This window comes from Empidonax traillii, unplaced genomic scaffold (assembly GCF_003031625.1).
Source record: "Empidonax traillii isolate 1590-97213 ecotype Southwest subspecies unplaced genomic scaffold, ASM303162v1 scaffold193:size819438, whole genome shotgun sequence".
NCBI classification, from domain to species: domain Eukaryota; kingdom Metazoa; phylum Chordata; class Aves; order Passeriformes; family Tyrannidae; genus Empidonax; species Empidonax traillii.
The window spans coordinates 132,335-159,175 of record NW_020955386.1 but is presented as its reverse complement, the minus strand read 5'-3'; the positions used below and the strand labels follow the sequence as shown (position 1 = coordinate 159,175).

Sequence of the window (26,841 nt, the reverse complement as noted above, 5' to 3'; positions counted from 1 at the left end):
AATTTCACTTGGAATGCTTTGAGTATCTCTATTCAAACTCTAAATTAAATCTTACAAATTTTGCAGCAATTCTTAAGCCACAGAAGCCAAATAACTTGCAAATTATTTTTTTCTTTTACCTGTTGCTGATATATTTGAAGTGTATTTAATATTATACAAAAAGGTAAATGAAATAAACAATACCAAACAAACACAGGACTGTTTCCCAACTTTTTCTAGGCCAAACTCTTTAAAGCATTCCTTTTTCTAGGGAGAATGCATAGTAATCATAACTATAATGACAATTACTTCAAATTTTCCTGTAAAATACACCTCAGTTTCAAAGCCTATTAATATTTAATTAATTGAACTTTTTGTTGCAGGCAATGTTCCATGAAGGAGGGGGCTGGGGGGATGTGGGTTGGGGGAATGGAGGGTGTGAGTCCTTGAACAAGCAGAAGTGACTCACTAGGATTGCCCAATAAGAGATCAAGACTGAGGAGAAGCAACCAGACACATTATTCTGAAACAGAAATAACTAGTTAATATTTTCTATTAAAGTCCACCTTTATTACTTTTAAAAATATTGATAACAGTCAGTTTTCTTCCATTATTGTAGTATTTAATATGCCTGAGTCCCAAACTGTTAAGTGAGATACATACTTATTTTGTAGCATGTCTGGGTAAGTTTTTTGGTTGGTTGGCTTGTCTTTTAAATGCAAAAAGATAGAATTATGGTCATTTCATAATGTATCCAGATGCATGTCCAGGCAAAACCAGAATGAATTTCACTTTTGCCTTTGTTTACTTGCAGTCATTCAGAAACACACAGAATCCCAAATTGCTCCTATCCAGACAGCTTTTCAGTTGTTTAAGGGGATCTGCAATTTCCTGAAACAGCTTTTCCAAGTGTCTGTGCACATAACAGATCAGGAATGTGTGATCGAGTCAATGCTGTGTTAATGCAGACAGACATAGGAGCAGAATTAAACTCACTATTTAGTTTTACAACATTCAGGGTTGTGAGTGCTTAGCCACATGACCTCATCACTTTGCTAACAGTTTTTGCAAATAGTTCTATTATACTTATTTGTAACTGGAGACTCTTTCCATACCTATATAAAACTGGCAAAGGCTTTAAACCCTCTTATTGCCATCACATTCTATAAACATGACGTTTTTACAGGTGGCAAGTTTGACTATAATCCCCCAGAAATTATCCTCAGCACAAATAAGAATGAATTTGGAAATCTGGCAGCTGTTTCCCCTGCTCTTCCAGCCACTAAAGCCAGTTAACAAACCTTTCCTCTGTAAATAAGTTATCACAGCATTTATTTTTATTACCTGCCTACATATAAGTAAAAATTATTTAGGCAACATTCTGTTAGAAATTGCCACAAATGCAAAAATATCCAAGCAGTAAGTTCCATTACAGTAAATGCTGCATTTTAATTATTGCAGTACTTCATGAGAGAAGAAAAAAATTCACTTTGCTTCAAATGCAAAGCAAAATCATGTGTGTACATTTTTAAAGATCATAGCAGCGTAATTAAGCCTCCCCCTAAAAATGGATTTTTCTTGGTTATTTAATCAAGATATGACTTTAGATGCCCTATTTAGGAATGCTACATATGAATAATGTCTTACTCTGCTCATCATCTCTCCATGTGCAAGTGCTCACAACAGGGACCACCGTAAGCATAAATGCCTTAGACAACTGATATACCACAGAAGGTGAAACCATACATCAACAGAATTAACAGAGCCCACATCAAGAACCACTAGTTATTAATTAACAACTGTTCCAGGAAGACCACAGCTAGGTTTTTAGACCTGAAGGAGAAACAGCACAGCTTTGTGTTCCCCCAAGATATTATAGAAAACAAGTACCAAGTTAGTAACCACAGGCAAAGCAAGCCTTAAAGGTCCATAGTATGGACTTTACACAGAATGTGAGAATTTTGACTGGAAACTGAAAAAAATATTATCAAGCATCAAGCTTCATTTTCAAGGTCGTAACCCCATTTTGGAACAGACTCTCACCTCTTCCCAAAGAAAACACCAATGTTTATACAGGCTAATAAATATTCTGAACTTGTAAAAAAAAATTGCAATATTCTTAGACAGCATCTACCTGGAGCTCAGCGCAATGATAAACTCTAGTCTTCCAAACTCACTTTCTATTGCAGAGACACTTAATGCTAAAAAAATTTGTCTCAGAAGAACACAAAGTCAGAATATTTGCTACTAATTCAATAGGCAGTAGGTGATCCTGTTTTGTGGTTAGAATACTGGCCAAACTCTGTAGCAAGGTGGCATTTCTGGTTCTGCAACTGATTTCGTGTGTAACCTTCAGGAAATTAGTTAATTCCTTTGCAAAGTTTTGAAACCATTGACTCAATCAGAAGTTATTAACCTTCTGCTCTCACCAGTAAATCAATGCAATGAAAATAATGCAAATTCCACCCTTGGACAGTGATTTCAAAGCTTGCAGGGCAAAATACACATTTACTATTTGTCAGTTTGATAACACAGTTGTCAATCTAACAAGGAAGATCAGAATCTGTCCTAGATGTTAATGCACCAAGATTTACTCAACTCATTCCTTCAGAAGTTTTCTAATGGTGGAGAAGTTGTCCTTAAATAGTAAAAAGCCATAAGCATATATAGACTCATGAATGCTGAGTATTAACAAGCAGTTTCATTCCCAAGGTCAATATTCTTTTTATCTCAGGATGACTCACAAAAGTGTAATCAACCAAAAATATCTCAATTTACATCCCACTTTTATTTGTGTAGCAGTGACAAGCTGTTCCATTATCTGTGGTTCACAGTGCTTCCAAATTCTGTCATAGATGCAGTATAAGCAAGACTGACAGACATGTCCTGCCTACAGAATATTCATTTGAGGGGAGGACAGAAATTCTGTTATAGGTACTAAAACTAGAATGAAAAAGGTGTGTTTATGAATACTGATAGTTTACTGGGGAAAAAAAAAAAAGTTACATACTATTAGTCTTAGATCGTATTATATTTTCCAGCCAAACAAATACTTTAATTCTTTCAGAGCCCTATTCTTCCATTTCAGAGCAAACACCGCTATTAAATTTCTACAATGAAAAGGAACATTTTTTTCCACATCCATTTCTTGGATTTGTTGGGAAAAAAAACCACAAGCTGAACCAGTATCACAGTATTCAATCGGTATCACAGTATTCAGTTTTATACATTAAAAGGTGCATTTTTTTTCCTAATTTTTTCCTCCTTTTGGTTATTCAGTTTTAGGATGCAAAGGTAGGAGTTTCTGAGACATCCTCAAAACAATGTCCAATATCTTAAACTACTAAGAAAGAGAAACCTGTCTTTTATACATGCAAGGATGACGCACAGATTGGAATCATGATATTCTCCAACAGAGGACATCAAGGAACAGTTTCCAAGAAAAAGACTGACAGAGATATTGCACAAAACAACATATATTTAACATAAACTTTTACAAAAAAACTAAACATTATGCAACAATGAACACCTCACTACAGGCTTAAAAAAAAAAAAAAGGCAACTTGTAAGAGCAAATCAGTAAAAAATAGAAGAATCCAGTCTTCAGAGCCCAGTTTTCTGACTCAATCAGAGATCAAAATGTAAGAGATGGTTCGCACAATATGTGAGGATTATGCATTGAAGGTAGTCATGTTAAACATGCGATTCCTTACATTTGTGAAACTTGAAGTTTTGTACTTCACTGATCTAAAATCCAAGATAGCCCTATTTAATCACCGTAATCAAGCAAGTTATTTTTCGAAGTCCGAAGTATATCCTATTGGATTCTACAAAGTTTTTTCAGTAAAGACCACTGGATGTGATGCATATTGCAATTTGAAAATATACTCACATTTCATCAGCCTTAGTATATTTTTAAAAAAACTCAATTGCTTTAAGAATGGTGCCAGAACTCACAAATATACCCCAAGGCATGATCCTTTCAGCATAATGCTATAGCAGTTGGGAATGTAAAATAAGAATTATCCACTAGCTAATTTCATTTAATCTAATAAATATTCGTTTAATTTGTTCTCTTAATGTAACAAGACATATGAGGTACACTTCAGTATGCAGCAGTCTATGGAAAAAAAAATGAGATTTGTGTAGGAATATATGTATCCACGCAGACCTTTCATTGACACACCACCAACAGAATTCATTCTTCACCCCGTCAGGAATGTTGACCTTCACTGTCAGGATCTTCAGATTTTCCCCTCGGTTAATGGCCAGAATCTGAGTGCAAACATAAATGGCAGAGACAGATGACACACAAAATATCCAAAAGATAAACTTATCAACATTTGTGTACGCGCTTGCTTGACATTCTGTAGCAAATCAGCATGGTGGTACAGTAAATCAGTTCACAAAGTACTAGCATGTACAGATAACATACACAATTTAAACACAGATTAAATCAAGCCATGGTGTAACAAATCATATTTTTTTTTAGAGTCTGCAATCTCAAGATTCAGTTTATCTTAAACACACTTATAATACAAAACAGCACGAATTTAGCTGGGGGAATAATCTTATTTAATAACACAAATTAAAACTCAAAAAAATAATTGAAAACTGACTCCAATCAGAACTAGAGATTGGAGAGGGACAAAGTTAGTCCTGTGCTTCAGGTTTCATTTTGATTTCCAAGATCAACCCAAATTTAAAATTAATTATGGATCGGAACTTGTGACACAAAGGCGCTCAGCTTAATCTGAATGAGAACAAATTTAGAGTTATACATTACTAGTTCACAAATAGCAGAAAAGACTGTAGATACAGCCTTCAAGTTAACACTCCAGCATTAAAACATATGCACATATTTCTGACAGAAACTCATGTACATAACTGCCTAGTCATGATCTAAAGCTAAATTGCATTCATGCTACCTGCATGCAGAGTTTAATTTTAAATGGAAGTCTGTGACTCTACATTTAAAACCAGCACCACAATACAAGTGGTGGATCCTGGAGGATACTGGTGGGTAACTACTAGTCTAATCTCACTATGGTGACACTGAATGTTCACCTTAGTATTCAGAAAACTCACTGATTTTAGAAACAAAATAATAGTCAGAAGCAGCTACAAATAAAAGCCACATCTTTACATTTCCCTTTCCCTTTCAAAGTATTTTAAAGTAGAAAAGCAAACAAACAAACAAAAAAAAAGAAACCTGCTGGAAGTTGACATTCTGTATGACTACACATGTTGCTGTATGTAGCAGGCCCTGAGCACTGTCACAACAGAGCATTCTGTGTCAATCATGAACTTTAATTCAATCACTAGCTAACTCAGACATGTCACATATGTTAAATACAATGGTTTAAAATGACTCCAGGACATAGTACCAATTTATATTCCTCGGCCTTACTGCTCCTGTGACATACCAGGCCTGACATATCATTGAACAACAAAGCTAATAATAAAGATTGCATGTGAAATATTATAGCATCTGGTACCTTTACTGCCAAAGCAAATGTTCTCATGTAGAAATTAGAAAGACACATTTTAACAAATCAAATGATTTTATTTTTTAAAAAGAGAAAGTTAAATGCTAAGTGAAAATGAAATCAAAATGATGCTCACAACAGAGAATGTATCTGATAGAATTATAATGTCATCATTCAGCATGCTGTTAGTAGGGTCAATATTTGCATCACATTTTGTTTCCTGGCCCTCCATCTGCAGAATGTGTCAGTCACCTGAACTTGAACCAGCTGTTAATGCAGTCACCAATATTATTTACATTTTTATCCTTAAACAAACTGCCCATCCTGTTTTAAGTGACGCATTCAGAGAAGAATTATCATCTAATAAATGCTCAATTAAGAAGGAATGACTCAATTCTTCCTCTATTATAATAAAGGTCTTTTTGTTTTGCTTAGGTTTTTTAAGTAATATGTTAAAATATGGCCATTCTAGACACAAAACAGTCTTCACTTCTGGAAAAAGACTGTTTTTATCTAAGACTGGAACAGATCCAGGGCCAAGATTGTTAAAAACAACATACATTTTTCAGAGAAAGCAAGAACAACAATTTGATCTATACACAAAGTTTGTCAAACCTTATTCTGTTTATCATAAAAATATGACATCCTTCATTTTGCACAGCTCTCTTCTATGTTGCAGATTTACTTAGACTCACACAATAAGTTTTGCACACTTTGCCAAGGACTTCTAATTCCCAATTCCTTTTTAAGTATGAGATTGAAAATAGAGCACTTGCCTCAAACGATACACTTTATTCATGAATTCTCTTCCTCCCACCATTTCAGTCATTTCCAAATAGAGGAAAACAAGCCGAAGGCGTACATAAACACTGAACTGTTTACAATTAGTCAAAAATTCAAATAAACTCTTGAAGAATTCTTTTCTCTTAGTTATGACAGTGTTGGTAGAGCTACTCAACTACATCCAAGGAGAGTCGAGTCAGGTTCTCCTTGCTGTCAAAGGAAGTAACTGCGGCTGAACCTCTTGACAGCAAAATGTTCCAGCTGGAAACGCCCACAGGTGCCCAACCACGTCAAAATCTGGAGTCAGGCTTTTAAAATAACCACTTTTTTCTCATTTTAGTTTCAGTATTTTAACTTTTTCAGTCAAACAAGTCAACCCCACGCCAGTCCCGATAATTTTGCGGCACGCCTCAGCACACAGAACGACGACGGCACAGAAAATAACACAGACGTATGAAGTGTGCAGGGACAGAACTGAGCTGCAGCTTTACTGCACAGCAGCTTAACTCACTGCAACACACTCTGCAAGGCACCCTCATAGCTGCACATGCTTTGGTCATAAGGGGGTACAGCTTATTCTCTTACGGTAACATGCTAGGCTACTGTCCCCCCCCTTTACACATAGGGAAACTAGAGCAGAGTTAGAGTTTTACTCAGATCTTTAAGATTACTAGCACTGCCATACTCCAGTGATGACAAGTTTGAGCACTGTATTTTATGGAATCCTGTACTTGCAACTCTGCAAAGAGGTGATTTAAAGCTGACTTTTGCCTCCAGCTAAATGAATTTAGAACACTTGTCTGTAGGCAGTCACGAAAGCAGGGGAGAAACCAGAGAATTTCTTCGCTTGAAGCCAACTTTTACTCTATTCTTAAAAGAATATGTTTTTACCAGTTTTTAAATGCAAAAAAAGGAAGTATTTCTTCAAAGTCTTAGGTGAAGGAAAAAAATAAAGACTTCTAGGTACTAAAGAGGATGGTCATAACCCAATAAAATAAAATAAATTTAAAAATGGCAACTTGCACCAGTAGAGGAATAAGGTCAGTTGATAAAGAAAGTGAAGGTAATGAGAAAGACTTTTGAAAGTACAATACCTGGGTTTAAACTTAAAGAAGAAATGGCAGATAAAAGAAACCAAAACCAACTTTTTCTCTCATTTCATTTTCAAAATAAAAAAGGGAGAAAGACGGAAACTGAAAAACTAACAAAGAAACAAAAAACCAAAAACAGATATAAAAAGTTACAGTATATTTACAAAACAGGGAACTCTGCAAATTCTGACGTCAGAAATTATCATAAAATGCATTTTTTCCTCAATTAGTACAAAAGAGCCCTGCCATACCTTGAGCCTTGAAACCTCAGCAAAGCACAAGCAACTCAGACTTCTACAATTCACAATACAGAAATATTCAATGTGGTAGAACAGTCAATAGCAGTCCTATACAGATGAAAGACACCAGGTACATGTGCAAAAATATCCCATTATTACAATACTACCAGCTGCAAAATCAGCTATGATCACCAGAGAGCCAGAATAGGTAACAAAAGAGGCATTAGGGTTAGCAACAGACACAAGGAAGAATAAACCAAACCAAATCAAGTTAATCTTAATATCAAACAGACAAACTAAGGACATATCCTGGGTAAGAAACAACACAGCCACATGAACAAAATGATGACCAGGTTTGGCAAACATGGGTTCTAGCCTTGGCTCTAATAAAGCAACAGTCTTTCTTAAGTAAAAAATAAAAGGATGCCTCAGACAAGTAAATCACAGCATCAACCCAGGAAATAATCATACACCCAAAACATGTTGCATATCTCAGTATTCACCACTGTCAGTGCAGATAAAACTAAGGAGTCTTTGATAGTCTAAGTATTCCTTCGATAGTAAAGCACACAAAAAATCCATACAGCACAGCACCTAATCTCCTGATAAATCTACAAACCTTTGTGAGTGTCACCACAGTAGTCAAGAGACTGCTCTATCAACTTTCCCAGACCCCTAGAAGCAAGTTTTCACCAAATAATTACCAATATAAGTACAGTAAATGTTCAAAGTTACTCCAAAGAAAACAATTACAGGTACCTCTTCAAACATCTACAGACGACTTGTCTATTAAAATCACTAGCAGCTATTTAGCCTTCCACCTAACACCTTTCATATTGGAGGGTGGGAAATGGTGTAAAAAGTAGCCCATCCATGCCGTGACATAGTTTTTGCAATAAATTAATTTCAAGACATGCAATAAAATCCTTTATTACTTCAAAACATCACACTGTTTTAACATGGAAAGCATAGAAAAAATGAGAGCATATAACTGCCTTCTAAAGGAAATGGACATTTCTAGTTAGAAGTAAACAAGAGGGTCTGTTTTATGTTGTATTATGGTTTGTTTTGGTTTGGGGATTTTCTTTTGGGTTTTTTTTTTGGTGGTTTGGTCTTTTCTTTTTAACTAGTGTGACCAAAACAAGAGACAATTCACTTGGTGATTAGTTATGAATTATCTCAAAGATCTTGACAATTGCACAGAGTGCATCACACTTCAGCCTTTGAACTTCAGGAAAAGGGATAGCCTAGCCATCATCAGCTACTAAGTTTGCTTCATCCTTAATTTCCTTATCTAGTTATACAAGTCTACGATAACCAAAGATGTTTCACCAAAGCAAATACTGATGACTTGCAAAACAAACCCATTTTTGGGGTAGCGCATGGGATGTTCCCCTGAGCTGCTTTTGTAGGTCACCTTTAATTTCATTTGTCTGGATCCTTTCCTGATACTTCTCACCAGTTTCACCTGTCAGGTTTAGTGTCAGAGCACTCTTGACTCAGTGCTGCAGCAAACATCCAAAGGAAATAAGTTTATCTACATTTGCTTCAAATTCCTATGCTGCAACCAAGCAGTTTCTCCTACTATGTCACTTCTACCCCAGTCTCACCCCCACAGGGCACGTGACATTGCTTAGCCTTTATCCCCCTGCCCAATGACTCTTGATATGCACTTGTCACCAGGAGAAGGGAAGGAGGGAGGGCACAACACTGATTTATCGGTATGGATTTATCTGATACATAAACCATGATAATTAATGAAAATTAATTACATTATGGGCATACTGAATGACAGTCCTTTGCTCAGTTTCTTAAAACAGAGATTAACAGCTTAGTCCTGCATTTCAAGAATTTGAAAGCCTCTACCTCTACTGCAAGGACAGTATCTTTAGCATCAGTTTTAAGCAACAAAATTCAGAAACAAAGTCACATTTCCTACAGTTAAAATTCTAAGAAAAAAATACACATTTGAAGTTGTACCTGATGATGCTGAATGTTCTTTATATTACAAGAAAACTCATGGTACAGTTGGAATTTATTAATATCCTTTTCATTTCCATTTTTGGATGACACTTTTGCCAAGGTTGACTGAATGGAAATGTACCTCTGCTGACATCTGAATAGAAGAAACAGATATTAATTAGTAAGGTATTTTAGCATGAAACTTGTAACAAGGCATTGCTGCACATATTAAATAAAAATGAAGTTTGGAATCTGCTCAATTACAGATTATGTTAACTCTAATTACCTGCAGAACTGGATGACATATCTTAATGCTGAGACTGACATAACTTTTGCTGACTGGAATGTACGAAGACGACATTCAAGCAGACCTCAGAAAAAGCTATTACAGCCCTACTCCTGAAGGGAACAGATACTCAAAAGCCACCACTGGGACTTCAGTTTCATCACTTATGGGTTAAACTCCAACCAACAAATTTTGGGAAGTTGCAAATAAAAAAAAATAAAATTATAGTAGTTCTCCATTTTATAGAAATGCAATATCTCTCGTGAATCTACCCAACCTCAGAATTAATTTCTTGCTCTGAGAACTTAACAGCCATAAAAGTTTTCATTATTTTTAGGAGTAACAAGGATCCTAAACAGACAGCTTCCTTAACGTTCCTCATGATTACCATACATACAACACACTTCAGATCCACAGGATTCATCTGTAAAGCACTGACTATTACACTAAGGAACTTTCAGTGGTCAAAAGAATCAAAGTGATAGTCAGGTAGTAACAGCACATCCTTTACAAAACAACCCCTTCACTGAAATTATCACATTGCTGACTCAAAACAATATTGCATGCCCTGAAGGCAGTGCATGTTCTTTGATAGTTCTCTTCTCCATCCCAGATGGCACACAGCAGAGAAAACAGCAAGTCGCTATTACTCTGTCATACCAATTCCCCAGACATGGCAACAGTGAAGTCAGGTAATACAAGAAAACTTCAATTCAGCTAACACAATTAAAGGATCAGTAACTCCTGCTCTAAAAACAGTCATATTTGTTTGCCTTATTGACTACCAATGCCAAAATCAACCATCACTGCATGCTAATTACACTGACTGCTGTCAAGTCAGCTATTGGAGCAATAGCTTAAACAGATGTACCTCTGAAAAGTTACAGCTTGAAGAAAATGCAAGGATGGAAAATTCCCGTATGAGTCACTAACTGCAAGGGAGAACTGCTGAATTTGTAGCAGAGCCATAGAGGATTTTACATCCTTTGGGAGTCACGGCATCACACCATGCCTACAGCAGATCTCCCCTCCACTGACAGCCAGATAGGCAGAAGAGCTAACGAATGTACACACGACTGGACCTACATCTCACAGTAACATGTCATTAAAAAAAGCTCTATCAGCATGCTAGGAGACTGAATCTTACCATGTAGCCAGAAAATTTTAGAAAGTAAGAATGAAGCTTACAGTTTCCTGATAAAATCCAATGTATCTTTATCTTTAGCAAAGATGTCTGCTAAAATATGCTGTACTCCAGTCTCTACCTCCTGGATATTTGCAAGCCCTTAGAAAAAAATAATTATAGAATACAGTCAATATAATATACAGTTAATATTATAGAAAAACCAATACAAAAAAATTACACAACTGCATAGGCACTAAGAAAATACATACAAGCTGAAAGATAACTGATTAAAGATATTTGACTGACTTGCAGAGGTTTCAAAGATTCCTAATTCATTAAAATTTTGTTATCAACTAAACTTCCTTTCCAAAACATCTGAAACTATTATATTTTTAACAAGCCTAAAGTGAGCAATGAAGTATCATAAGACAAAATGACAAGAAAATCACTTTTCTCTCATTTTATTGAGTTTGATGCTAATGGATCTTGACATTGATGATTTAAATTAATTATTTACAATAGTAAAGTTGGATCTTTAAATATATTTTTTGAAATTTTAATAAAATTAGTGACTGCAACAGAAGTCTACACATTTTGCTACTGATATGGAAACTGCCTAAAAATTCTTTGCAGGCAATCCTGTCTTTTTTCTGTGTAATAGTTTTATATTTCCACTGGTTTGTATCAGGAGTTTGCACAACAACACTTTTGAGGTCAAGATACTGTCAACCCCTCCTAGAAAGGACTGAAGTCATAAAATGTCTTCAAAGACATGAAGCTATAAATGTCTTCGTATCTCTGAAGAGATAACAGAATTATTCAGGTAATTTCCAACAGGCAGAGCCATCCCTTAATTCAAAAGGCCAGAAGAAGTGGCACATTATTCTCCTTCGCACAGTGGTTGAATTGGACCAGAACCAGAAGATAATGAAATAAAACCAACATCTTGTATTTTAATTCAATGTTATCTAACCCTGTTTGAAGCAACAATAAGTAACGAATGCTTTAGAGCAAAAAGCAAGAGCCCTAGAGCTTGCAAATGCAGCATTAACCGTCTCCTTCAGCACACGTTATTTTTCATTTTGCTGTCTGATGGACTACCAATATCTTAAAAGAGCTTTATTAACACCACTGTAAAAAATTGCATAGCTCTAGCTATTCATTATATTAAATCCAGAATCCTGCTTCTTATTGGGCTATAAAGCTACACACTATAAAAAATTCATCTTGCCCTTTTTTAAGACAAGGAAGCTAAACTTAACTGCTAGAAAGAAAAAAAGGTGAGAATAAGAATATATTATTAAATGCCTGAACTTATCAGAAGTTATAAAATTTGGATCCTTACATTTACAAGTTATGGTAAAAGTAATGTCAAAACACAAAGTTAAGGGAATTTTAAGACATGCATCAAGTTGAAAATGAATTAAGACACTAAAGTACCACAAGTGTGCATGGCAAAATTATTTTAATTCTAGTAGAGAATTTGAATGAGATAGCATAAGCCAAACCCAGTCAGAATTAAAAAAATAATCATAACATTTCCATGGGCATTTTACTGTGTATACCAGCGCATGCTTGTGTAATTAGAGAAGTATTTGACCATTCATACAACCAAAAGGCAGAATTAAATTTTCTGGTGAGCCTGCTTCCTTAACTTTCCAAGGTCTGGCTTTGAAAAATGAACTGCTGTTTTTATTTCAGTTTATTTTTAGTATAAGTTGAAAAACAGAGAATTTGAAAGAATGAAATTTTAAGATTTGATGAAAACTCTTCTGCACTGCAAATTCACTCTGATCTCAAACTGTATATAGGTTGTCAAACTGGCTCCCAAGTTGATAAAAGTGACCCAGTTCAGAGATGTATATAATTTCTGAGGCCTTTCAAATGCAAACCATTATATAAACCTAAGCAGAATTATTTTTAGCACAAAATTAAAAATAAGTGTACTGATTTTCAAAAGCTAATGTTTATGCTGCAACAAATAGCACCTCCTTCTGAATATACTCTAAATAATTTATTTCAACTTCAACCATGAGGATTTTTTTGGCTCTTTAGGCTCTGCCAGAATAGTCAAAGCGTGGCTGCAATATACTGCTGTATGAAGTAACAATATATGCTAAAATACAGTTAATTAAAAATCAAACTATTTGGTAACTGATTTTCAATGCAAAATTAGCAGAGTTTTAAAAGCAATATTTAAAGAAAATAAACTGCAGTGGGAAGAGTAAGAGTCAGCCTTACTAAGGAGGTTCAGTACCTTTACGTTGAAATTGCAAAGGTATCTGTTGGGGCAGGGAAGAACAGAAGTACATCTCTATTTTAACATCATAAAGAAGGCTGCAGCAATCTTGGCATTTTATTGTCAGAGATTGCCCCCTACAGATTCACCCATAACTGCATCCACAAAGACACACAGTTCTGCAGTCTATATGTGACAATTAGGTTGTTAAAAGTTCTTGGTCAAATTTCAGAGATCACATCTCCAATCCCTACAGTCATTCAATAACAAAAACTCTCCTGCTCATTCCCAATCATCAAGGTCAGTTTTTATTAAGAGATGCTTTGCTGGATGACATTTCCTTCAGTTCAGAGTATGAGCATAAGCCTCTTGTACCATCAACATCGACTGTTAACGAAACAATTCAAGTAGAACCATGGAGAGGTTTCAGGTATGTGGGGCAGTTCCCTCTCTCTTACCAGTAAATACAGATGTCAACTGTAAGCTCTCCAGAATTCTGTCTCTTTTATACCGTAATTATTACTATTTACTAAAAGAGAGGAAAGGTTGGAGGGTCATGGCATTAAATGCAAACTCATACCGCATGTTGCCTAAAGTGCTGTTGAATTTAAAGTTGTCCAGTAACACTAGAACAATTTAAGTAATTTCCCTCTTAAAAATATTTTCTGACATTTAGGACAATACTGCTCATAGAAGAGCACTTACCTTTGGTATTGGGTCTAATGTAAGAAAAGAGATTGAGTTCCACAGGATTCTGCAGGAGGCAGAGAGCAGCAGGCTCTAATCCCAGCTGCTTGGCCCTCTGGGCTTTGGTGCCTTTGCTCCCAGTTTTATAAGGTGCAGACTTATAACAAAAAAGAGAACCATAGTAATTAAAAAGCAAGAAAATATTTCAGTCATGCTACGTACTTGACATTATGCAATGTTTAGTTATGCAAGATTACATTTTAAACTAAGGATGACCTGAAAGAGATCAGAGTACTGACCACATGGTCCAATTCTTCCAAAGTTCTGCAATTCAGTAATGCTTTCAAAAGGCCACCGGATAATTTCCCTTCTTTCTTCATCTTCTGTATCGTTGTATGTGTCTTCTTTGCAACAGTACTAAAATGCAAGAGATTAATATTAAAGTCACATTTCACAATGAATTAAAAAGTCTATTGATTGTGACCTTGTGTATCACACTGCTGAAAATCTCTGGAATCCCTGAAGATGGTATCTCATGCTGATCCTCAACAATCCAAGTCTGATAATCCAAAAGTTTCTAACCATTATTCTCTTTCTCCAATTAGTTCAAAACTATATCAAAATAACCTGCGGTAACTTTAAGAAAAACAATACTGATAGTCAATACTGCTATGTACATTTCTACAAGATTACTGATCTAGAAGTCAAACAAAAAGGCCCCGTGATAAATCCAGGCTGATGAGCACTTACTCCAATTCATGTACAGATAGTTCTGCAGCATCAAGTACAGGGTACCAGATTTGAACTCCTAAGATACACATGAGCAACTGCAAGCAGCAGAGGTATTTTGTTATTTAAATTACTTGTTCAGACGAGAACTCTCTCAGGCTACCTTCCCTCTTTGGAAAAAATCTCTTGATAGGGGATATCGAGGTGTACAAGAAGGAAGGCACCATGTTGACCGAAGAGCTGGCAAGTCTGTGCAATTACCATCTCAAGAACATGGGGCCACCCAAAAGCAAGAAGGAACAAAAGCAGTCTCACCCATCACTGCAACAAGCTTTGCTAATCATTTCTTTGCTGCAATGGTCTGGGAGAGTTTTGCCTGCTCTCCTGGTACATTCCAACTTCAAGAAGGGCTCTTTGCAAGAGGCTTCCCTGCTCCAATCAGGGAGCCAAGGGGTTCTTACCAAATCTTTTTCCAAGACCTTTTTCTAAGATGCAGCTTACATCTCATCTGGCTACATATCTCCAGCAACTATAAACCACTCTTTTAGTACAAGCTTTTTTCTGTGCAGTTGTAATAAACTGCAAGGAAATTAAGATGTTAGTTTTTCTTTGGCAATTAATAATGCTAGATTTCTTGCTACTTAGAGTAAAAAAAAAACAACACCAAGAACCCAACCAACCAAAAAAAACCAACAAAATCCCAGACAGGTATCAAGCATAATTATCTCAGTTTTAAACTTTTTTTTTTTTTTAAGTTCTTCTATAGTTGTAGTGTGTAAAAAGTGCCAAAGAGAAGGACACAGAAGCGGTAGTCAGTTGTTACTTACCTCCCACCCCGATACTTCCTTGTGCTAACTTACCGTAGCTCTTCCAGGGTTTGCTGCACTTCTCGCAAAGCGTCAGCCTCCAGATTATTAATGAGCTCTTTTCGATACCGAGCAATAAAAGGAATTGTGTTTTCTTCTTCAAAGAGATTAATTAAGTTTGCACATACCCACGGCTCAACGTTAGTTATTTCTGACAAGGCCTGTCAAAGGAGAAAAATAAAAACAAGGAAACACAGCAAAGAAACAAAACACATTTAAGAGAGGTGGTGGATTGCTTTAGAGAGCCTCTCACTCAACATTCAAAATCACTCTCAGAATATTCCACTCGCCAATGGGGACTACTGTCCTCCCTAAGAGAGGATGTCAGGCATCCAGCCACCACACCCACTATTTCAGTCAGAAATGCAGAAACCAGTATTTCCAGAAACTTGTAACCACAGTAAAAGAAAAGAAGGAGAACAGAACAAAGACAAAACCAAAATTACAAACAAAAGAGAAAGACAATAAACTGTACATGGCAACTCAGAAAACTCAGAACTGTTGTTTTTTTTTAAGCCAACACTGACATAGATCACGGTTAAACTAAACAAACAAAACCCACAAAGCCAGAGCTGATCCAAATCCCACTCAACCAATAATAGGAAACTAACATAATACTACTAAGATGAACGAAATCTCACAAAGTTAAACATGATTTTGTACAAATTGAGTTTTCTAAAGTTACAGTGTATCAATGTGGAATCAATTAAAAACTATATAAGCAGCTTATCTTAGTAACATTTTAACTGTCACAGTTTGTTTGCACTTCACTACTGTTAATCCCATAGATGGTTGATAAAAAAGCCTTTCAAAAGTTTTATCCTGAAGCCTAAAATATAACAACACCTGTGCAATCACAGTTACTGTTCTTAGAGTAGCAATACACAAGGATCAAATTCTCCATCTGTATTTCCAGCAATATTTTAGGAAACTCCTGAACAAAATTTTATTGTCTTCTTAAGCAGCAAGTACTGAGGAAGATGAATAAAATGTGTTCTAACTATTCCCATACTGTTCATATTAAAATCTTCCATAACCACACCTAGTCTCCCAGCACAAGAGCTATCCTAAAACTGTCTTCACCTGAACATCTTCAAAGTTAACATCCTACAAAAACAAAGACGGTATCTCCCTTGATGTCACTGCTGTGCAAGGAACGCGGTCTCCTCCGTGATGGGACCATAAACACTCTCAAATGAGTCTCTACCACGAAACAATTCACACTAACTAAATCTTAAATTGAACTTGTGCACACAGACGTCCCAAATCTTTCAGCTTCCCTTCCTGCATGAGTTTCAGTTGAGTACACTCACAGAAAAATCCATGTGCTGACAAAGGTGAAACAGGCAAACTGTCACAGGGTTTGTACTAGAAACTGCCTAAGTCACAAATACCAGAATGCTAAAGTCTGAAGTTTTAACAGTTACCAACCAAACATCTATATTTATACATGTATTATGACAGCTTAAGCAGAGGTTAAATGACTACTTTGATTCAGAGGACTGAAATTTTATGTTAAGATTCTAAATGCTAATTATGTTCAAAATAGTTTCATTGATAACTCAGAAAAGATCTCATACCTGTACAATATCCCAGTTCATTTCAAATTCTTCTTTTATTTTTTTGCCTCCAAGATTTTTAACTGGCTTTCCTTCAGGACATGCATTCAACTTAATCTTTTTAGAGGGTGGTTCATCAAATGCAAAATCCTCCTCACATTTCTCCTGTTTCACTTGATTCCCCACTACAGGAACACTTGTTGAGGGTTTTTCATCACTCCCTAAACTCTTCTTGGTTTTCCCTTGGAATGAATTAGTTTCCATCTTTTTAGGCACTTCTGGTTTTTGATTTAAACTTTTTGGTTTAGTGCCTACATCTTCTTCCTTAAGTGTCAGAAGTTGCATTCTATTATCTTCTACAGGTGCAATGGGCAAGGACACATCCTGCCAAAAAGACATTGAAACTATATTAAGCACTGAGTATTACAAAGTGGTTCAACATTTCATTTAAAATCTAGAAAGACTTCTACCAGGCATCATTTTTCTGAGTGATGTCCCTGTCTGGCAGTGAAATGACAAGCCAGAAATCAAATAACCTGAAATATATCTTTCATGGAGAAATTATACAAACACACCCAGCAGAACTGTGATTTAAAAGATCAAATAAAATTATGTAGGAAAGAATTTAACTGGACTCCAGTTCAGAAGACACTGACCTACAGTCTTTCCCTCCATTCATCTCAACAAAACAGGAAAGAGCAGGGCAGGTAAGCACTCTCCTAATGAGTTAGGTTCCCAGCATGGGAACTGGAACTGAGATTCATTCTGCCAAGATACAGTTTAACCTTGGACAAGCCACACCTTCTTTCCTGAATTTCCTAAGAGATCATCTTCAGAAGGCAGAAGGACTGGTTTCTGCCATGGTGTGATCTCTGTTGTTAGTATTTGACAGAAGCAAGTGATTTCCAAAAAAGTAACATTTAATATTAATAAAATTAAAACTGTAATCCTAAATGTATTGGACAGCCATCCAAGAAAAAACAAGCACAGGCTCCTTTTTTTTTGTGCTACCCACCCAGTGAAAAGGTAGAAGACGTTAAAGGTGCAATACAGAAACAAGAGATATCACAGAAAGAATACAGGCATTATTTATTTACACTGTCGAAAGATCTCCAGGGAAAACCACATCCCATTATCATTGGCCAAAATTTTCAAGGCAGCCCTTAGATCATGGACACTTCAATGCATAAGAAAGTCACATTTATCCAACATACTGAATATTTACAGGAACAGTGGAATCATACAAGCTGATCAGACTCAGGCAACCAACTGAACCAGAGTTGGAAAAATTCTGGTCAAGTTACTTGCCAACCCCAGTAATTAAGTGTCTCTTGCTCAGAGATACTCACCATTTCCTGTTTTATTGCTACCTTCTTTACCATTTTCTTGGCCCCAGCTGTCCGTGGAACAGCAGCTTTTTTAGTTTTTGCCTCTTTTTTCTTTGGCAAACAAGGTGTCTTGGTGATTTTTCTTTTTGGCTCCCATTCCTCCTCTTCCTCCTCTGATTCAGAGCTCCTGAAAAACAAAGGAATTAACAATATTGCCTATAAGAATAAAAAATACACACGCACAAGATAGTCTGAGTTTTCTGGCACGGAAGAAAGCAAACGGGAAAAATTACCAGAAAGGTAGGCAGACTCAACAAATACAGGTCTTTCACACTGCTGCAGAGCTAATGGCTTGAACAATTTACCTACTTTTATGAAACTAATTCTGGGGATGTGTACACATCTGATTCTGTTTGGAGAACTGGCAATTCCCTTTCACGGTACCTTCACCGTGAGCATGAAGAAGCATAAGTAATTTGTGTTTTATAATTGACGATGTGTGCATGAAAACTTCTAATCAATCTCAGAAACTGTGTTGTTCTTAGGCCATCGCTCACACTTAGCATAAACCTTTAAAAAAAATCCTAAGGAAAAAAAAAGATCTTACGAATTAAGAAACGAAGGTAGTTCTTCTGATTTAAGGGCTTTGGCTTCAGATTTCACCCTCCTTGGTAGAGATGACATCTGAAACAGAGGCAAGAAGAGAGAAATAGGACATTTGGTTGAAGCTGTATTCTCTTATTCAGCCCTTTAACTCACTGCCAAATGTGCCCTCATAATGCCTTCACCAATCACAAAAGTTTCCTCTAGAGAGAGTTTGGATTTCTCGGCATCCAAGAATTTAGGCCACAGCAGCACACATTCAACCATCTTTTCAACTAAGCAAACAAACACACCAGCACTATAACCTCTCAAACTACTTTTCTCTTCACATGGAGGTAATTAGTTGGTTTGCATGTAAAGCTACCCTAGCTGAAAGAGTACTGATTCTCAAACATACTGTTGGGTGTCACAAATACTATGCCAGTCTTTCCTCAATCCATCTAAACAGCACAGCAAATCGAATTAAAATCTAGTAAAGTGAGCTCACATACAGTTTTGATGGGACAGGACAAGACAATTGTCCATTTTGATCTAGAATTTCACCTTTAAAGACTATCCGTTGCTTGTGTGCACATGAAAAACTATTATTTTGAATGAGCTGCTCATTAGTATATAGAAAGTGCATAAAACAATTACCAAAAGTGAAAATGAAAGACATACACTTTCTCCTGACCCAAGTTTCATACCTATAATAGCTGTATTTCAGTTAAACAGTTACAGAATTTTTGGCAGTAGCTGGGCCTGGGAATTTCAATAATCACATTTATCAGTTTTAGTTAAAAAATTTTTAGGTACTCTCAAAATTTTACCTGCCAGAAAATCAAAACTTAAAAAACTTAAGAAAAAAAAGAAAATCATAAGTTATTTCCATAATCATAAAACTCAGAAGCATATTTTACCCCATCCAGTAAAATTTCATCATTCTTCACATTGTGTTCTCCAACTTTTTGTACCTTGACCTTTGATGCAGCCTTACCACTGTGAGCCTTAAAGTCCCATGTTTGCACAATACAAAGTGGATAAGTATTTTGCAGAGTGCCATTTAACTTAAGAGCAAAACGCCCTTTAATCAAACTTCTTTCTGGCTCAAGCACTAGTAGTACAACTATTGTTACAAATGGCTTTCAGCAAGTTTTCCTTGTAAAGTAGAAAAAAAATTTGGGTGACAATTTTCAGCACCACAGTGGTAAGAGGCCCACATCAAAAAACACTGTTACCTTGCTTGCAAAACACATTCATGTACCAGTCATCTTGGTCATTAACAGGTCAGCGTTTCTGTGCTATTCCACTGACCAAAATTCCATTATGTGACTGGTTAGAATACACATTTACCACACAAAATCACAAATCTCCACAGAACACAATAAATATTACGCACCTTATTAGCTTCCCAGGTGTCTTTTCACTGTCAGTGCTGAGACACCTGCAACCTCATCCAGCCACTCTGTTTCTCCGTTTTCCTTTGCTCTTTATACCTGAACAGTCATTATCACAGCTCTGAATTAGTTATTTATTCTCATTACCTCAGAGGTATGAAAATAATGTTTCCATTTTATATCACAGTTTAATCTGTGAATGGGAGAAACAAAAAACAGTAACACTAAGATTTCCAAAATTAGGTAACAACCAAGCCAGATGGATCTCTGATCCATTCCTTTGCAGGCACACTTTCCAAATGGTTAGCTTTCACTGTTTTCCAACTACATGTTTAGGTTACAATTTCTATATCCGTCATGCTTCTTCAACTAATCCAGTTAAATGGGTATTCTTTAGTGTTCCAGGCAATTTTGGAAGCTACCCAGTGAATCACTGCAAGTAAGAAGGAAAAACCCAATAGCACACAGTCTCTCATCAGAGGTCAGCAACCCCCTCACTAAGTAACACTATTCTAAATTTCACTGCCAGTTTTGAACACTCAGCATATCACCATGACAGTTCCAGAGCTTACCCAAAAGTCCAGGTAGAAAGAAATACTCATCTGGAAGGCCTTTTCCACCAGTATTTCACTCTCACCTCAAGTGGCCAAGGGCAGTGTCTCAAAATATCTCAACATTTATGTTGGTATATTAAGTAAGACTGTGGCAAGAGTAACATTTGCTTTATAAACTTAATTGTATTTCCTGACATCTAATGCAGATGACCTATTTAACTCTCCATATCAACACAAGAATGGGAGATGAGCTCCTTAGTCTTTGAAACCAGGAATTTTTCACATTCCTCATGAACAGAGCAGTATTTGCTCCTACATCCTTAAGTCCAAGTCTACTAGTCTTCAAACTGCACTGAAAGAAGCAGAACAACCATATAGCCAATACAAACATGGCATAGGAAAGCACGAAATAGAATAGAAAGAGATGTGTAATACAGCTAAGTCTTTACAGGGTGCTTCAATGTTTGGGGTTGTTGTTTATTTGATTTCTTGGATTTTCCATTTCAAAAAAAATCATTAGATCATCTTTGAAGTGTTTGTTGCAGTCCTTTAGAAATCTGGAGAAGTTTCAAACATGTTTGATCCACAAGATCAAAGAAGATAAGATCAACAGAGAATCTGTCCTCTGTCCCAACTCATCAATAGTGTCAGTTCTTACAAGCACATAGTGAGTTAGGACTGGCCTCATATACATAAACTCCAACTTTCATTACGCTACTAATCTACTAAATCTTCTTGAGAAGAGTGGTAACTTTGCTGTTAAAGGTTTTTATATATGCAATAAAAGTTAATTTGAAGTAAGGTAAGGTATCAATTCAAAGCACAAAACTTAGAGTAACTCTCTGCTCTACATGAACAGTCAAGCCATGGTCAGAAGCTAAAATGGAGTTCTACAGATGAAAATAAAAGCCAATACCAAAAAAGCATCTGTGAGATAAATATCAAAAACAGAGTGTCATAAGAAAAAAAAAAGTCACTTGCAGTGAAATAAGTTACAACCACCTCCCCTTCTCATACTGAATACAACAAAAAAAAATTCTTATTCATAGAAAAGAATCTTATTGTTACTACATGTATACTTTTTTGTTTACAAAAATAATTTTTTTAATTAGGACCCACAAAAGTACTTCTGATTTATTTCCAAATTGCCAGACAGCTGTCTGCTAAATTTTCCTCCTGAGATGCCTGCGCTGGGGTGTGCAAACACCTACAGTTAATGACTAAGAAAAACAGCCCTTCTGTGATTCACTGCAGAGGGGGAGGCAGGGAAGAGGATGAAAAAGCAACAAGTCCAAATGCCACAGATGATGACAGATAACTAATACAGATTTTTTTTTTAGAAAGCTTAGAGACAGTCCCTGAACTGAGGCAGGAAAATTCAAGAAACAGGCAAACGCAGGTAAGCTCCACATGGGGCATCTACAACACTGATTGCACTGACTACATGAGAAGGCAATCAAACGAGCTATTGCCAGTTACATGCTCTGCTTCTATGGGGATATGGTCCCCCATGTCTCCTGCCTCGTCTTGAGGGAACTCAGAAGAGCTTTATTCACCCTCCCACAGCATGCTGGGATCAAGCCAGGTGAAGTTGGCCACTTCTCTCCTATTATATTTTCCAGATATACTTGCCACAGTGGGAAACCTTTTCCTTCTCTGTCATCTTCAGTTAACCATACTCAAAGTGAGAGTTGGCTTCTACCCCCAAGGAAAGAAACTACAGGTTTCTAGCATAGATCTATGTCCCCTTCCAAAACCAGAAGAGCCAATTACAAAGCTGAAAAATTAAGAATAACCTATTTATACCACTGTCAGATGCGAGCAAACATTTTCTCTTCCTGTGTCTGTGTTTAGTATTGCTGTACCTTATCAGAGGTGTTCACACTGCTTGGCATTTCCTGTACTTACCACCTGAAGGAAGTAAACATGCAGTAACCAATGCTGTGCACAAGTTATCCAACCAGCTGGTGCACGATTTCACTAGCTTGCCAACCGGCATATTGAACTCCTACAAGCTCTGTTCCAGCAGCTCTCCTCACATCTGAGACCAGAAAACTTCCAAATAACACTAGCTAACATATTTTTTCTCATTTTATGTATGTAATCACAAACCTTTTAATTTTAAACAATGCCGTTCTTTGAGAAAAACAGTTCTTACTCATCTCTCCAACAGTATTTTACTTCCACGGCAGGCAACATGAGCTAGGCCCTGGAAACTTTGGCCTTGCCCACGAACTTGGGCTCCCAATTCCTGTTTCATTTCACACCTGTCCACATATGATCTTTGGCTTCTGTGCAATAGTCTGAAACTTTAGTGCTCAACTTTCACATCAGACCCTTGACCCCCTGTTCAGGGGAATCAAAATCCACCTGCTTGTCCACATCCTAAATGACAGCATCATTGCTTGAAACACAGTCAGCCATCACTAAAGCCTTGCTTCTCCACAAAACCCAACAGTTACAGCATGTTCTTCAAAACTTCAAAGAGCTATTACGCTGTCTGGTGAAGAAGAGATGAAACTATTTAAATCATTGCTATTGTAGATGAAGACATCTGCTAGGTCCACTCCCCAAATAGTACGGCATCAGTTTTCTTGCCAGCTATTTTCTTCCCACCACTTCTATTCTCTGCATCCACTGTAGAGCTGCACACCACTCTCCTGATAGCTGTAAATAGCACACTTCTCCTTGCCCATCAGCTACTCATTAAAATAAGACCAGTGTAGTTTGGTGTTGGGTCATACCAGGAATAAAGACAACTGACAGGGTAGGTCTTATTATACTTTACTGTACAGAATCTTAACATGGGTATGCATTAAAGATACAGTAAGGAAGTAATCATTTCTTTGGTCTCCCCAAATAGGTTTAGGCTGCACATAGAATATAAGTAGATTGAGGCTTTAAAGACCTTATTATGTTAAGGAGCAATCCAAATCTCATTTAGAGACTGCTCTTCTCTTCAATCTCCCTATTCATGTAAAGGCACAACCAATTAAAAGTAAATTTCTTCACATGTGAATCCAGGTGGTATAAGCAACTGCTTGCAGAAAGAGAAGTTTACCAACAGTTTACAAGTAATTAGATTAAAAAATCCTCACTCCCCTCCCACTTTCTCCACTCCCCAGAAAAATTCCTTCACTAGCATACACCTGTTCTGAAGTTCCATCAACAATTTTCAGAACCAAAAATAACTCGATCAATTTTTCTACCTGAAGGCACAGGATTTAAAAAAAACACAAAACAAAACAAAATACAACAATCCAAACAAACACACCACCATCACAAATATACCTGGAATTTAATTTCATTTCAGTAACTGCAGAAAGTCCTCTCAAGCTGAAAAGGCCACAAAAACTTCCAAGGCTCCTTTTCAGCTAATCTAAAGCAACACATTCCTTACCAGAACAGAAATTCCTCTTTGCAGGATGCTCCTCAAACTTTGTCCTACAGCCTCAGCTTTTCCATCACAAATAAAAGAGCAAGGATAACAGAAATTCACATTTCAGCTTCTTAAGTCGTAACAGCACTAGCCAAACCATTCCATTATAACATGAAGCACCTGGGGCAGGACATGAAAAGCACTGTACAAATCCCACATGACGAGTGAATTTGAGACCATTATTAGTAGCAGCAGAATGGCCCACTTCAGTAGATATACAGAAGCTCTCAATAGGTTGATTTGGCTTATCATTTTAAGACACCCCCATTGCATGCTACAATAACATTCTAAGAAAAAAATCAAAGTGTGAGCATACTGTCAGTGATACAGGAAAAAAGTGCTATGCAGACCAATGGTAGGGACTTGTATGGACATGGTTTTATCTCTGGAGTTTTATCAGGTCAACTGAGTTGTACTGGAATAGATAAATCCAACTTACTGTAATCCTCTCGAGGTTAAAATCTTGGAGAACTTCCAGACACTTTTTCTCAGAGAAGCTGGTACAGATTTCCAAGGACTTTTCCTGCACAAAGCCAGTCAGGCCTGCCTGAGAAAGGAGCAGCAGACACCATTTAGGAGACTCCAGAGCTAACTGGAAAATTGCAACCAGAAAGAAAGAGAGGGACATAGAGCAAAACAGTCCCCAAAGCTAATTGGAAAGGCAAAGGTATAAGACTAGTAGGAATACTATCTGTTGCTACTACTTACAGAAGTACCACCAAAAAGGCAAAACACACAAATCCTTAGAAAAGCACACAAGGCCTTAGAAAGCACACTCTACTCCGTGCCTGTTCCTATAACTAGTGGTCCCACCAGAGAAGAGGAACAACCCGTGTTATGCAGCAGCCTGTTAACAAATCAGATGAGGACTACACAAGAAAGGGTGTGCACCAACACTTCTCATGCCTTTTCATTAATCCACTTATCTCAAACCAGCTATGAAGACAGATATTATCCAAAGCCAGGGGAATAGGGCTTCTGATACAGCAACAGACTGCCACATCATGTGCTCCTTTTCTCCAATCCACCAAACCAGATATACAATAATGCTCCCATCATGCTTAATTAAGTGGGATGTCTTCACTCCTGAAGGGATACAGAAAACACGCATCTCTTCTGCATGGTAACTGCCACAGCAGAGTTTATCACACCAAAATACTGATTTTGAAGCCTAGGAGGCAAAAGGGGAGTTGAGAGCAAAGCACTGTTTGTTGCTTGGTGAGTCACTACCACCCATATCGCTGCTTTTTGGCCCAGAAACGTGACCGAGCTTAGAATAAACTTTTATGTACTTGAAAGCCCTATTCTTCCCCTGGCGACACCCTGCTTTCCTCGGGTCTGTTGGCATCACTCAAGAAGGAGGACTAACCGAGCTAAACGTCACCTTGCCCGCCCGGGAAGGGCATCAGCTCCCTGGCAGGACCACGGCAGTGAGCCACCGCACAAGCCCCTCCGTGCCCCAAGCCAGGCGGGAGCGCGGGGGGACACCCACGCCCCCCCATCTCAGCCCAGCCCCGGGGGTGTCCCTGTCTCCCGCATCCCCGGTCCCTCTCACTCCCTCGCAACGGGGTCGGGCACCACTGCAGGGTGATGCCAACCTGTCCCCCCGGTCCCCTCGGCCTGGAGGCGGGGGTGGGAGCGCAGACGGAGGCCCGGGAAAAGAACAGGCTCGTTTCCACCTAGGCAACCGAGACAAGAGCGAGCCCCTCTCTTGCCGGCGCGGCGTGGCACGGAGAGCGCCGGGGCCAACGCAGCCCCGCTGCCCGCCCCGCCTCACCCGCCGCCCCGTCCCGGCGAAGGGGCGGGAGGCTCCCCCGGTCATTACCCCCTGCTGCCGCCGGCTGCCGCGTTTGAAAGGGCCGCCAGCGCGGCCATGGCCGACTCGCCCGCCCGGCGCGCCGCGGGGAGGAGCAGGAAGCGGCGGCGCTGCCGCGCTGCAGGAAGCGGGGACCGAGGGGGCGGTGGTGGCACCGCCCGAGCACCGCCCTCACACCGCCCCCCAGCGCCGGACCCGCCTCGCCGGGAGCGGGGTGGAGGGGACGGGGATGCGGGGACGTCCCCGGAGCGAAAGCAGCAGCCGCTTTTCACTTAAACCAAGGACAAAGGGCGGCCGTGCAAGATCTCTGGGTTCAGTTCTTGGTTGGCGGGAGTTCAAAGGGCGTTAGAAACGTTTCCACTGCTTTTACTACCCAAAAAGCAATTTTTTTTTTTTTTTTCCACAGGGGTATTGGGAAGCAGAAATCATCGTTGTGTGACGCTGAGATACTGTATCAAAGGTGACTGCACAACACACAGAAATAAATACATGCCCTTTCAGCCCCCGGAGCGGATAAGAGCACATAGATCCCAATACACACAGGGTGCTCATGTTCCTTTACTCATGGACACTAGAACTTGCATTATCTTTCCTAATAAGCCTTCACACTCTCGTGCTGGAAAAAGCATCCAAGTGTTAGTCATCTGCCATAAAGTTTCATCTAAGGTTATGTTTCCCTGCAGTCTTTGC

General features: G+C 38.0%; 1 protein-coding gene across 4 annotated transcripts in view; it reads right to left on the bottom strand.

Annotated features, from left to right (window-relative positions):
- Positions 1-26,261, bottom strand: part of SRBD1 (S1 RNA binding domain 1) — a 123,747-nt gene extending 97,486 nt beyond the window's left edge. The window contains exons 1-12 of one of the 4 annotated variants that reach the window (XM_027886729.1): positions 26,161-26,261; positions 24,775-24,882; positions 20,345-20,463; positions 18,971-19,047; positions 18,385-18,550; positions 17,057-17,419; positions 15,471-15,637; positions 14,181-14,298; positions 13,900-14,038; positions 11,018-11,114; positions 9,562-9,697; positions 4,151-4,254 (exon numbers count right to left, since the gene is read on the bottom strand). In XM_027886729.1, the coding sequence (XP_027742530.1) occupies positions 4,151-4,254; positions 9,562-9,697; positions 11,018-11,114; positions 13,900-14,038; positions 14,181-14,298; positions 15,471-15,637; positions 17,057-17,419; positions 18,385-18,550; positions 18,971-19,047 (1,367 nt within the window). In that variant the 5' untranslated portion in view covers positions 20,345-20,463; positions 24,775-24,882; positions 26,161-26,261. Of the gene's footprint in view, positions 1-4,150; positions 4,255-9,561; positions 9,698-11,017; positions 11,115-13,899; positions 14,039-14,180; positions 14,299-15,470; positions 15,638-17,056; positions 17,420-18,384; positions 18,551-18,970; positions 19,048-20,344; positions 20,464-20,914; positions 21,006-24,774; positions 24,883-25,890; positions 25,994-26,160 lie in introns of those variants that run through there. The other 3 variants (XM_027886727.1, XM_027886730.1, XM_027886731.1) reach the window with 3 other exon arrangements.
- Between the last annotated feature and the right edge of the window lie 580 nt (positions 26,262-26,841).